The sequence below is a fragment of the Periplaneta americana genome, chromosome 16 (genome assembly GCF_040183065.1).
Source record: "Periplaneta americana isolate PAMFEO1 chromosome 16, P.americana_PAMFEO1_priV1, whole genome shotgun sequence".
Taxonomy (NCBI): domain Eukaryota; kingdom Metazoa; phylum Arthropoda; class Insecta; order Blattodea; family Blattidae; genus Periplaneta; species Periplaneta americana.
In genome coordinates, this window is record NC_091132.1 from 58,500,509 (window position 1) to 58,514,583 (window position 14,075).

At 33.7% G+C, this 14,075-nt stretch overlaps 1 protein-coding gene across 3 annotated transcripts in view; it reads left to right on the forward strand.

Annotated features, from left to right (window-relative positions):
- LOC138716330 (ribonuclease ZC3H12A-like) overlaps positions 1-14,007 on the forward strand; it is a 191,389-nt gene extending 177,382 nt beyond the window's left edge. For all 3 annotated transcript variants that reach the window (XM_069849298.1, XM_069849297.1, XM_069849299.1), the window contains exons 3-7: positions 301-565; positions 836-975; positions 1,825-2,059; positions 3,370-3,620; positions 6,496-14,007. In XM_069849298.1, the coding sequence (XP_069705399.1) occupies positions 301-565; positions 836-975; positions 1,825-2,059; positions 3,370-3,620; positions 6,496-7,538 (1,934 nt within the window). In that variant the 3' untranslated portion in view covers positions 7,539-14,007. The remainder of the gene's footprint in view (positions 1-300; positions 566-835; positions 976-1,824; positions 2,060-3,369; positions 3,621-6,495) is intronic.
- The last annotated feature ends 68 nt before the right edge of the window (positions 14,008-14,075 follow it).

Consider the following 14,075-nt stretch of genomic DNA (forward strand, 5'->3'; position numbering starts at 1 on the left):
TTTGTTCTTAATATTGCTATGTTATGTGGTTTCTAGTTAGAACCTTGACAGTGTAGCGTAGATGTACAACAAATATTCACTCTGTTGAAGAAAGGAATGTTTGTATGAAGTAATGTAACAAGATATTGGTGAATATGTGTTGCGATTAGACAGATACATTTCACATGCTACTTGAGCATAAATTTACTTCATGTGCAAAGAATTTGGTTATGGTATAAAATGATAATTTAATGTATGGTTTTTCTTAAACCAGATAATTGTTGCAAATATTTTTAAGGTTTGTTTGTTTTTTTCTTTCAGGATATGCTGCAAGAGTTGAGTTTGGGCTCAAATTGGGATACACAGAACCTCTTGTTCAAGCAGCTTTGCAGAAACTTGGCCCTAATCCCGGCCAAAATGAACTCCTGGAAGAGCTAATCAAGCTTGGTGCTCAGGCTCCACGACCACAAGATCTTGCACCCGATGGAGCTGATGAGTCTGACCCTTCCGTGGACGTTCTGACAGATGATGCTCTCAGTGTCCGTCTCCGCCCTGTTGTCATCGATGGGAGTAATGTTGCCATGAGGTAAGAAGAGTTCGTGTCAAGTAATCAACTATGTTGATATCGTACAAAATTAAAATGTGTGCCAAGCTTTCTTATTTTAATTGTATTCAGAATATCCTTGTATGATTTGAGTTAATAAAAATTAATTGTTTTACAGTAGCAGGGTCACAAGTTGAATTATGCTTACTAATGTCTTCTTTATATATTTTATTGATGGAATTAAACTAATCAGTTTAATTCCATCAATGAAACTTTTTTTATCGGTTCTTATAAAAATTATATTTTTTCTAGCCATGGCAACAAAGAAGTTTTCTCCTGTCGAGGAATTAAATTGTGTGTTGATTGGTTTCGAGCCAGAGGTCATAAGGAAATTACTGTTTTCGTTCCAAAATGGCGTAAGGAAGCAGCAAGACCAGACAATCCTGTCACGGGTAAGTTATTAAGAAAACATACAAATTTGATTAATTGTATGATATTAAAAGTACGTTTTTCTTCTGCTAAAATGCAGCATTAGGTACAGCAGCTTTGAGACGTGTCATTATGATGATAACTAAATAGAACCAAGTACACAGTGTTGCCAACATATTGACATAACATTTACAACATTTGTTTTTTTCTCTCTTCCTTTGTTGTTCAAATAGTTCAAATAAATTAACTTTAATTACGAAACTTAAGAAGAGTATTTTTTTATGTTACAAATATGAAGGAATTGAACTGTTCCAGTTAGTATTTAAAAATGTCATTCTCGAAACAATCACACGATGTATTGAAGATGTTCAGACCCATTTTTTCCATATTAGCAGTGCTGTAGTTGGGCTGGCATGCAGTTCCAGTAAAAATAATTTATTAGAGTTCCATAGTTCATGTACAAATAATACAGGAAACGACTAATGAAGCAATTTAGGGGCTTCTGAAATAGCTGAGTTCCAGTAAAAAATTTTTTTATGTGCACTTAACATAGTTATGAAAACATTTTTCTTACAAAAAGTACATGAATCCCTGTTTTACTACATTGAAAGGACAAGTTTATTAAAGCTTTACAAAAACATGTATAAAGTATAATCCGATCGTTATACATTTGCTGGCTAATACATTGATTGGTTCACGTAAATTTTGAAGTCTCGAGTTGAGAAATGAAGGAGATGTGATGTTTGAAATCTCTGGTGCTGCTGAAAGATTGTTAACCACTCTTTGCTTGTAACAAAAACTTTAAATTATCGGAGTGGAGTTTGAAATACCAATGAGGCACCATTTATAATAAGATTATCATTTTGTTTCAGACCAAGAAATACTAACTGAATTAGAAAGAGATCGCTGCCTGGTATTCACTCCATCTCGATTGGTTGGTGGTAAGAGAATGGTTTGCTATGATGACCGATATATACTTAAATTGGCTTCAGAAGTAGATGGCATCGTTGTGTCAAACGACAATTACCGAGACCTTGCACAGGAGAGCCCAGAGTTCAGGAAAGTTGTGGAGGAGAGGATACTTATGTACTCATTTGTTAATGACAGGTAAGTGAAAAGAAGAATCATTTTTCGTATAACCTTTTTATGATTTTACTAGATGTTAATGAAGTTGTGAGTTAGTTATATCTCATTGTCCATTTGCTGACGGATTATTTTATTTCCAGTAACTAACTACATAATATGAAGATTTATAAGTAAAGACTGGATTTTTTATACTAAAAGTTACTGACACAGAGTATACCTGAATGGATGTGATGTAAGTTAGAACCATTTCGAGGCCTTATACACAACACTCTGAAATCTAACAAAGCAGAACTGGGTCACAGAAACTGGAGAAATCCACCGGCATAGCTGAGTCGGTTAAGGTGCTTGCCTGCCTGCCTGTCTGAAATTGCGCTCAGGCGTAGGTTCGATCCCCGCTTGGGCTGATTACCTGGTTGATTTTTTCCGATGTTTTCCCAAATCGTAAGGTGAATGCCAGGTAATCTATGGCGAATTCTCGGCCTCATCTAACCAAAATACCATCTCGCTATCACCAATCTCATCGACGCTAAATAACCTCGTAGTTGATACTGCGTCGTTAAATAACCAACTAAAAAAAACTGGAGAATTCATCTAGTGAAGCACAGTTGTTAATTTGTAACTAATAGTTCAGACTGTTCAGTTGAACTGAAAAACAAGCACCATCCACTAAAACCACCCCAAGTTCACTTGACGGAAGCTGTAGCCAATTACAGTGCATGGTGCGAAAGTCGTCATTTACACAGCAAACACGAATTTCGAGCCATTCACTATTATTAGCTACTACTTACAAACACAGTGACATTATTTACATCAGAGTGGGGTATTGCTTGCTCGTTTATAACTATGACTAGTAAATAATAATAAGTAGGCCTAAATAAGTAAATAAGTACGGTACTTACTTACTTGCTTTTAAGGAACCCGGAGGTTCATTGCCGCCCTCACATAAGCCCGCCATTAGTCCCTATCCTGAGCAAGATTAATCCAGTCTCTATCATCATATCCCACCTCCCTCAAATCCATTTTAATATTATCTTCCCATCTACGTGTCGGCCTCCCCAAAGGTCTTTTCCCCACTGGCCTCCCAACTAACAATAACTATGACTAGTTTGAATATTAACTTTCAGTACACAAAAATCCAGTCTCTAAAAAATGAATACATTTGTTTCGAGATAATATACAAGTTAATCTATCAGCCACCATAGTTGTTGCTTTATTTTATAAAGTACCCTCTTTACTGAAATGTGGCATACGAATAATAATATGCAACTTATAGCAAGAAATAAATTATGAAGCTGACAAGTTATTAACAGTATAATGTTCTCTCTACATAGGTTCATGCCTCCTGACGACCCATTGGGAAGATCTGGACCTACATTGGACAATTTTTTGCGCATTCAACCACGAAGAGGCGATCCTCCGCCTCCTTGTCCGTACGGAAAAAAGTGTACATATGGGAACAAATGTAAATTTCACCATCCAGAGCGTGGACCACTTCCACACAAGTCTGTGACTGAACGTCTCGTGGAACATGCACAGCGACAGCGAGAAGCTAGGGGAATCCACAGCCGTGACTCAAGTCCAGGTATAACTTTTGTAATTGTCAACCTGAGAAGAAATAATTTTAAATGTTCAGTGAGGAATCCTAAGATGTTGTGGCCTTAGGTCTCTCTTTCTCACTCAACAAATTATGCATCATCAGTAGTCTACCTATTGCGTTGTTTTATGCACTCTTCATGAAATTATTATGATTGCGATTTATCATAACTTTAAAAACACTGGGTTATATTTTACTTCCCCTTAAAATAAGTAAATTAATAATGAATTAGCAACAATAACTAATTTTAAATAAAAGAAAGAAAGTAAAAGGAAGTTAAACTTCAAGATTTGCCTTGTTATTTGATTGCTTAAATTCGCAATAAAATCTATACAAATGACGAGTTCAGAAGAGAGAAACTGGGAATTCGTCTGATGATGAAGTAATAATTATGTTTACGTATTTCTCATTTTGTTTTTTATTTTGTCGATGGTTGACTGGCAGGCATCTTTAAAACAATTAAGAGATTAAGTGACGTGTTCCTGCCTTAAGGTTCAACATTACATTACCCAGCTTATACAGTAACTTGTAACAAAATATTTGCATCGCAGGTAATCGAGAGATAAATAGAGCATGTTCTCTGTTAGAATATTGATGAGTTTAACTGAGAAAATTTCCCGCTATTTTGGAACTTACCATATTCTGCTGTCACGTTGCATGGACCTACTTTGTGGCATAATTGGCCTACTGATTAATCCAGTATTGAAAATGTCTAAAACAAATCCTGAAATTGAGGACTGTTTTTGCAAAACTTGGTAACTGAAAAAACTAAATTTTACAGGAGAGACAAAACACTGTAGTAAGCAAATTTTGCTGCTAACTCTCACTTAGGAGAAAGCAAGCTTTGAAAAAAATTATCACACTTTGACACTCTACAATGAAGAGAAATAATCCAATTTTACTAAGACACCTTTAACATCATGTAGAGACTTGTCTTATTTTAACGAATTCTTCAAAATCTCAATTTTGCAAATTTTGCAGTTAGCAAGTTTTGGAAAAACGGTCCTCAATTAATGTAATTGAAATTAAAGAATAGAATGCTACAGATTACAACATCTCTTATGATATAGTAACATACAAGCTAAGTAGAGTAAAAACACAATCACTATGACTCGTATTATACTGAAACATTGATATTATCACACAATCCATGAGTTCCTGAGTAGCTCAGTTGGTAGAACCTTGGTGCATTTAGCCAAAGGTCCCGGGTGTTCGATGCCTGCAACAATTTTTCCCTTGAAATTATTTGTACAATATTTTATATTTTGAATAATTATCACTCGTCATCCATAAATTATTTCCAGTTACTCAATTTGATCAAAAGCACAAGCCATGCAAAATGACATTAATTACAGGATTTGTTTCAGACATTTTTAATACTGGATTAATGAGTAGGCCTAATACCTTTCAGTTCTGACCGATTGAATTGTGATATTTTTCTTTTCATGTAACATCCACTATTAACAAACGAGTATAAGGAGTACTTTTCCTGTAGTATATAGTTTAGTCTGAGAGTAATGCCCATTACTCACTTCTACTGTCTACGTTGGATCTCCATGGCATTTATTAAAGAAACTGTGTATTTTACATTTTAATGTTTAACATTTGAATATTCAGCATCCATAATCGAGTCTTAAAACTCAAGATGATTTGATCTAAAAGTCATCAATTAAGACTTTTAAAAATACAATTACTGGTATGTTTTTATTTTCGATTTAGAATTGAATCTTTTCGATGCAGTTTTATGCATATAAATTACATGTATATTGAACTTATTCTTAAGGGGGGCGATGGGTGAAATTTGTACTTTCTACATTTTTTAAACTACGTCCTAGATTTTTTGTAGACATAATCACAGTATGTTTGATAGATAACGATATGGTGACGTTTCATTTATGTGAGTTCTGAGTTATTAACAAAAATATTTTGAAAAATTTGCGTAATTCAAAATAATACGGGTCGCTCAAGTTTTCAGTAAAATATCTGAAAAAAATTTTTGCAAGACCAGTGGCATATTTCACATATTAGTTTTCCTATATGTTTACTACAAAAAAAAAAAAAAAAAAACAAAAAAAAAAAAAAACAAAAAAAAATTTATAACCACAGTATTCCTAAAAATAAAAATTTTCCATTGCCACTATAAATATCTCATTTTTTATCAAAAAAGTATTCATTTAATCATAATGCCTATGCGCTATTTTGCTAACCATAGTAAATAGAACATGCAGTAAAAATTTCATGTTCCTAGCATCGGAATTGTAAGAACCTTTACACTTCGAACCTGACAAAATGTACTAAAAACAAGTGTGAGAAAACAGCTTGTAACATTTGCATGGAATTGAAGTTGAAGGATGCAGCCATAATGCGTAATTTTTATGCTTTCGAGTATTGAAACTTGCTCAACATATAAATAAGAGATTGAGGATTCATTTTTCATAAGAAACGAAAATGCGATATTTGACTGAAAATGACGAAAATTTCACCAGTCTCCCCCTTTAATGCATATTTCTTAGTTGACATTTTATTTTCTACAGTGCATTGTTAAATGATAGGCAGTATGCTATTATGGTAGCTATCTAAAACTGTCGGCATAACTAAGGAACTAATAAGCTGGAATCATGCTCTGAAACTGCACTCAAGCGTTTGCCTCTTTGCTAGGTTTGACTTTCTCCAAAATTTTTCCGAACAGTATGGCGAATAGTTCCATAGGAAATTCTCGGACTTATTTCGTTAAATAGTATTGCAGTTGCTACAACATTGCTAAATTACCATTACGATTTTAAACCTAATCAATACATATCGCGTCTCTAATGAATCAGAATGTTTATAATACTTAACATTATCTGTGTTTCCTATTTTAAAGGTAACCAACTGAAGAATAAATCTCTGAGCCTGCCACTGCCATCATCACCTCCCTCAGAGCAAGATTCAGTAAAACAACCACTCAGGAAGACCCCACTTGCACGCACCAAGTCAAATGTCCCCAGCATCTCCGTGCCGTCAGAAGGAGAAAAGCAAGCAAAATCTAGTGTGCCGAAGAGTTGTAGTGTTGAAAACGTAGCAGAGGGTGCTCTGGGTTACTACCGCACTCCACAACAGATGGCAACACCACATCCAAGCTTTGGACTGTGGAATGCTACTGTGGGCTCGGAACAGCCGTGGCCACAATACGGGACAGGGACTAACATGGTGTATAGTGATCAGGGGAGTCATGTAACTGTAGCAAAACGCCTGTCAGATCCCGAGAGTTCCCCAGGACACGTGGATGTGAGTGTAAACTTGCACCGCAAGCTCCAGCGCCAGCTGACTCTTAATCCTGCTAGTGACCCTCGATTGTATCAGATGCGACAGTACCTGGTTCCCTCACCTTCTCAGCCCCATCCCACACACCGTCCTGTGACACGACACAGCAGTGGTGGCGATGCTCAGTACGGACCTTCAGCAGCTGCCGTTCCAGCAGGATGGGAACACCGTCACATACATCAGAATGTGACACGTATAGCCTCCGCCCCAGATTCCTATCGGCCTTGGCCACCAGCTCCTCCACCGCATCCGGGAAGACACATGCATCGACTAGGCAGCACATCTGATCCTCAGCTGAACCTGTGTGCACCTCCAAACGAAGCAGCACTCCTCACCGAGCCCTTTGATGCTTCACTATGGCCCCCGGCCACGACAGCCCCTCCACCTTCTGTACTTTGGCCTCCTCAAACTTCGCACATGCCGCCTCCACCAGCACATCCTCCATTCTCAACAAATGCAGAGGATGCAAGGAGGAGACTACATTATCACCTGGCTTCCATCTTTCCCGAGGAGCAGGTGCAGAAGGCTATGCAGTTATATCCAGAAGAGACTAATCCGCAAAAAATATGTGCTGCAATACTGGCCATGTTTCCAAAACCGTAGATCAATTTTGGAGTTTGTCACGAACAGACTGAGTGAAAATCTATTCATTGGAGGAGAGGCTAAGTAGGAAATAATGTAAAGTTCTGCAAGACTGCGTTGGTCACACTGACAATAGATCAGCAACGTGCACAGTACATCCAGCAGGCAGAACTCTCTGAGTTAACCGTCTGAGTTAGTTACAGAGCAGTGAGCTAAGCTGAAGCAGTGGTTCTCAAACATAATGTGGTGACGGGACTGGTCTTTGCAGATGTGACATGTGATGTAAAGAAATCCATAACGAATAGGGATATTCTTTAATTTTAGTCGTATTTAACATATTCACTGCCATTTGTTCGCTGTGCGTATATTGTGTTTTTATTTGTTTTAACCTTTATGCTTTTGCATACATATTTTCCATACAATGGACATTATAGTCTATAATTGCACAATAAATTAACAAGAATTTTAAATAATATATTAAATATCTATATTTTCTTCATGATCGTTCCACACCATTCATTTTAAATGTTTCCTTTGCAAAACACGTTATTCAATATATTGTAGACATGATCAAAATATTGTATAATCTATTTGAATAATACAATCGACCCTCAATTCAACGGACTTCGGAATTAACGGACATATTTTCAAATCTCTATTTATAGAATATATTTTGCATATTATGAACATTTTAGGCAGTTTCGATCTTCAGTAATAAAGAAACGGCATGCAATTGGAAAACAACTGAAGATTGATGTTTTCTTTATTCAGCCTACTAGTTCGCAGCAACCTTCTATCTTCTACAAGTGTTTGTATATTCTTTTGGACCATCAGTGACTAACAGAAAGGGGTTTTTTAATCACTAAAACAGTCTGTAAAGTGTTTTTGATTACTGAATTGTATTTATAATCGAACCCTGATATTATATAGTGTTTCATATTAAAATAGTAATACATTGTACTGTACTATAGTGTTAAAATTTCAGTGTTGTGTTATAAAATATTATCTTCTAAAAAATTCGCGATTTAACGGACTTTCGGATTTAACGACCACCTCTTAGTCCCTATTAGTCTGTTAAATCGAGGGTCTGCGTTAATAATAATAATAATAATAATAATAATAATAATAATAATAATAATAATTACCTGGTACCACCAGATTGTCTCTCAATATTTCTGGTGGCTTATGCCTAATCCACTTCTAAGGTTGGGACATCTGGAAGGCGGAATTTTTAATGGCATTACTTGTTTTGATTTTTAAAGCTGTGATAATGAATTTTTAAAATTATATTGCATCATGGCAGTGAATGCGTTGAAAGGTGTAACCAAAGTTATTACCATTTTGATGAAGGTATAAAGACTACTTGTAGCTATTTTTTCTTGGATCGTCTCGTCATATAAGTACTCAGCTGGAAACTGATGCCAGTTTATATAATGTCTGCTCACTGTTGAGAAAGTGATGTTTGTGAGAAACACAACACTAATAATGAAGAATGTTTGGTACTGGATCTCTTCCAAGGTTTGCTGAGGTGGATTAAGAATATAGGTTCGTACCTGTTTCTTCTCCTATCAGCTAACTGTGATAAGTGTCTGTAAGTTCTCTTTCGATCATCTCCATTTGAAACAATGTAAAACTTATTGTAACTAACAGTAACTTCATGCATATTGCCAGTGTTCGAAGTATTGTTGTATGAGAGAGTTACGTACAAAAGTACATAAACCATTTCATCTGGGTCCATTCAGTTATGTTCATTAATCATGTTGAATTTTAAGTAGTGTACAGAAAATAGTCATTCTTGTTCATAACTGAAGATGAATATGTTTTTAGGTTAGTAAAGAAAGAATGTGCAAGATCAAAGTCGACAATTTCAAATGTTTAATTTAGTCTAAATGTCAATAAGAAACAAAACACAATACTGGTAAAATAAAACATCATAATCGACTATTAACACGAAAGTGTCTTATGTTGAAACTTGAAACATTTTCAGGAAAAATTTTAGTATACGCTATTTCTTGAACTTGTTTGTATGAACTGATGCAGCTTTCTGATGATTACGAAATGTGAAGGTTAACGTTTTTAATTATACATTTTGATGTTATTGTCTAGAAATCTAGAAGTATTAAAATTGTAGATGATTTAAAAATATATACAGGTTTATGTATATATATATATATATATGCTCAAACTGCATTAAGCAGTTAAGCAAACTGTTATGTTTTCAGGCGGATTTGTTATTTAAGGTAACCAAGAAGTGTAAATCCACTATAAAATACAGCAGTGCACATTTCTTTCTGTATCTCGTGAATTATCAAAGCAATCTATTTGAAATTTTTAAGACAAATAAAGAAAAAACTGTTGAACATTCCCTATAAGGTTCAATATTTTAGTAAACATATAAAAATGTTACTAAAACATTTTAGAAATAAACATTGCAGAAAAAACTGAAAACAGTGAGATAAAAATGCAAATTTTTCTCAGAAACTAGTGGAGTCATTGACACAGAATAAAAACATAATTTAATTTTGGAACTAGAATCATTTTTCTATGTTGGTTTGGAAATTATATGTGATTTTTTTGGAAATTTGAAAAATTGATGTAATTTTCTTCATATTTTGCAGTGATTATTGGTATGAAATAATTAAAATATGTAAATTAGTTTAGTTCACAGAATTCCGACATGATTGAATAATGTGTGTGCAAAGTTTCATGCAGATTGGTTGAACCAATCCTGAGAAAAATTGGAATTTAGTTTGAAAAATTAAGTTTACAGGAAATTAAGAAACATTGCGTTGTCCACTTTTGAAACTAAGATTGACTTTTGTCCATTTCTTAAACAAACTGAGATGGATGTGAAGTCTGAAAGGGAGCGTGGCATTTAAATACACATGTCTCACACCAATTTAAAACTCTTTTAGAGGCTTCAGATATTGTTTTTTTTTTTTGCAATAAAATCATACATAAAATTAATCCTAGACAAATGTAGATTTTTTAGGCCTAAAAACAAAAACAAAAAAAAAAAAAAAGTCATTTTTGACCATTTTATACTTCCTGGTTACCTTAAAATAAGCCAAGATTCATCTGTCATATTCTCGAGATGGAAATATTGTATGACTACTCCATATGGCGATTACTGTCACTTTCTATGTAAAAGTTTTCATTAATGACTTAGAACAATTAATTTCCAAATTGTTCCTCTAGTACAAATTATTTTTAATATATTATAAACAAGTGATGTGGCCCTATTATGTTGTACCATGAAATATCTTGCACATTCGTACATACAGTCTTCAGATATGTCATATGCATACATATATATATATATATATATATATATATATATATATATATATATGCCGGCCAGTCATGACGTTTAGACAAGACATATTTGTATAAACGCCAGTTGCTACAAGGAGGAATGTAACAGTATTTCAGTCAATAGACTTCTGTTTTTTCATCGAATTAATTTAATGTTTCCTCAAAGGTTTCTTTTTGAGTTTCATATAACGGTAAGACATGCTGGGAAAAGTATTTACATGAATTTAGAGAAGGATTATAATTATACATAAAGAAGTTGTAATATTGAAGAACTCCCTCGTATAGTACACTTATTTCATCCATCAGAACTATAGTAATGAGGTTTAAAGCATGAAAGGGGAGGTAATACGATTACACATCTCAGAAACAATATCAAGAGAAATATATAGCTTTTGAGAAGACTTTCACAACTGAAACTGAATGTTTGAATACACATTGTCTATGTGTCATTTAATAATTGTTGGAGGCTGTTATCCTGTATTATATGTTTTCCGAAGTCTCTCATAAATTGCATTTAAAGAGATATTTGACTGCTGCTATCCATGAGAAAAGATATTGTGTAATTATATGATTACATAACTGGAACAGTCATTTGCTCTGTAGTAAACTGTATGAAATAATTGTCACTCAAACTTCCAAAGTTGTAGAGTTTTTAAAAGAATATCTTACCTTAGCCATGTATTTCAGTATGGCTTTTATTGTTAACTTCATGTTGTAGGCAGAAATTCTACGTTTCTCATCGTTTATGTACCGGTACAGTTTCTAATTTAAATTCTGAGATTTACATTAACTTCCTATTTTCGTACTTCACTTAAACTACTACAGTTTCTTTAACTTAAAGTACTGTGTTTTACTGCATGCACTACCCACATTCAGAAAGACATAATCTGCAAATTAAATTTTGAAATTTATTTTAAATTCAGGAATCTTCTATCATTAAGTATAAAGTAATATCAACTTGGATACCTGATTTTATGTAATAAAAGAACTTGATTATTTATAATTTTAAATCTTTTATTACAATTTAATTAATTTTCGTCAAATATGCAAAGATGTATTTGAAGACCATAAAAGCACGTGCTTTACTGCAGACGACTTAATCCAGGAAATAAGAAGCAAGGGTCCTAGTTGAACTATGCCAGACCTACAGGAACTGATAATGTAAGCCAGTTTTCAGTTTCGAGCCAATTGAATAAAAAGATACGAAATATGTTTAAATTGAATTGGTCTACATGTGTCAAACAGTGTAGTCTTGACTATTACATGAAAGTTATCTTTGGAACATCAGTAGTAACCCTTTACTACCAAATTTTGAAGATTTTATTTTAAATCGTAATTCCCGCCTAGTTGTTTATTGAACATAATTTCTTTATCATTGATGTTACTCATTTAAATAACATTGCTTTGTCTGTCATCTTATTTTACAAATTAGTTGTGGATTAAAAACTCTCCTTGAACTAGAAAATTGGTTTTTAGATGGTTTAAATATGTACCGGTAAGAAAGTTCTGGTGTTATATGCCTTTCTTCCCTAATAAGTAAGTCGTTTATTAAAATAATGTTAATAAAATGTTGGAATACACAATTTTGATACAAATATGCGGCCGTGTAAGTTCTGAGTAACTATTAATAAACCTCGTACAAATTTAAGTATTAATATGTGGTGTAGCTTATGCATATAAATACAGTATTAACTTCGAGTTCTTCACGTTACATAAATACTCATGCAATTCTTGTCCTCGACTTTGATCGTTTCAAATGCTGTAGCCACTCTCTTCAACACTGATGAAAAAAATAAGATCTTTCAATATGTAAGTTCATACATATCTGAATGTTCATTGTTAAAAATGGCCAGTGTGTTAACGTTAATAATTTGTAATCATATATGGTAGTACTTCTTATGTGTGTTTATTCATGTGTGGCAGTGTATACATGCAAGCTAGACTTCCTGCTATCTTTTATGGATTTTTTTTTGAAGTGGCAATAGTAATTGACATTCACCTTGGTGATCGAGCATTAGAAAGTCATGACTAGAGCTTCCGATTAAAGGTATGCAGTATACGTGTAATTCAGAGTGCAGTATTTCTAAAATTAAAGATTCACATTGCCATATACTATTCAGCAGTTTGAATACTCAGGTTCAAAGTTTGCTGTGTTCATTATTCAAAGAGCGACATTGATATGATCATAAAGGACTTCCATTTATGTATCACCGTGCATACAAGTTTATGTACGTGAATCCTCGTCCACCTATCTTCCCAACTGCAGTCTTTGTACAAGGAATTGTTTGTCCTTACAACTCCTCACCTGTACTTGGTTTTTGCTGATGGATATGTGACAATATAATCTTCTTTGAGGAAACATTCTAGGAATGTGTTAACGTTGGAATACTCAGAATAGGAATACATTGTTTTTATCTGGTTGATAAATGATTGGTAAGTCTTCTTTGATAACATTTTAGCTTGTTATCCAGGCATATGATTTTTTATTCATTTGTGAAAAATGACTGTGGCTCCAACAGTGATAATCTTCATATTGAAGAAAAACTTTCTGACAAGTTCTGACAATGGGCATATTTTTTATGTCAGGAATTTCTAAGCACTGAAAATTTATAAATAAATTTGCTTGGATCGAGAAGTAGATTCAGTATGTAGTATTCTTGTAATTCTGATACCATGTATCAATTCATTTCATGAGTACAATTTAATGTGAAAAATCTACATTGTGCTGAAGTTAACCTTATTGGTTTTAGAATCAGGAAAACTAGCTAAATATTTTGAAATATTTTTGGATTATAACTATAAATGTTTTAATATAGATTTAGCTAAAGTTACTAAGAATTCACATTGTGGAAATTTACCCAATTCATTGGCATTGGTTTGAGAACCACTGCTAATGTAAGACGACGAACTAAAACCAAACAACACGTTATGCATGTCTTTGTTAGCTTGAAATCCGCACAATACGTAACTTGTCAGCTCATGTGGTGTCCACAATTCATTTTCTTAAATATTAACTGTTCCCTCATAATGACATGATGTTTTGTCATCGCATCTATGTATTATAAAATGTTTGTCCTTTTTTTGTACATATATTCTTGTTCTTTTTTGTAAAAGAGAATTATGTAACTACGAAGCCAGAAAGTTTGTGTTTTCTGGAAATAAATTATTGTTAGTAGATACAATCTATTCATAATACATTATATCCTACCTTAAATTCATTATATTAATTATTTCCATTTAATG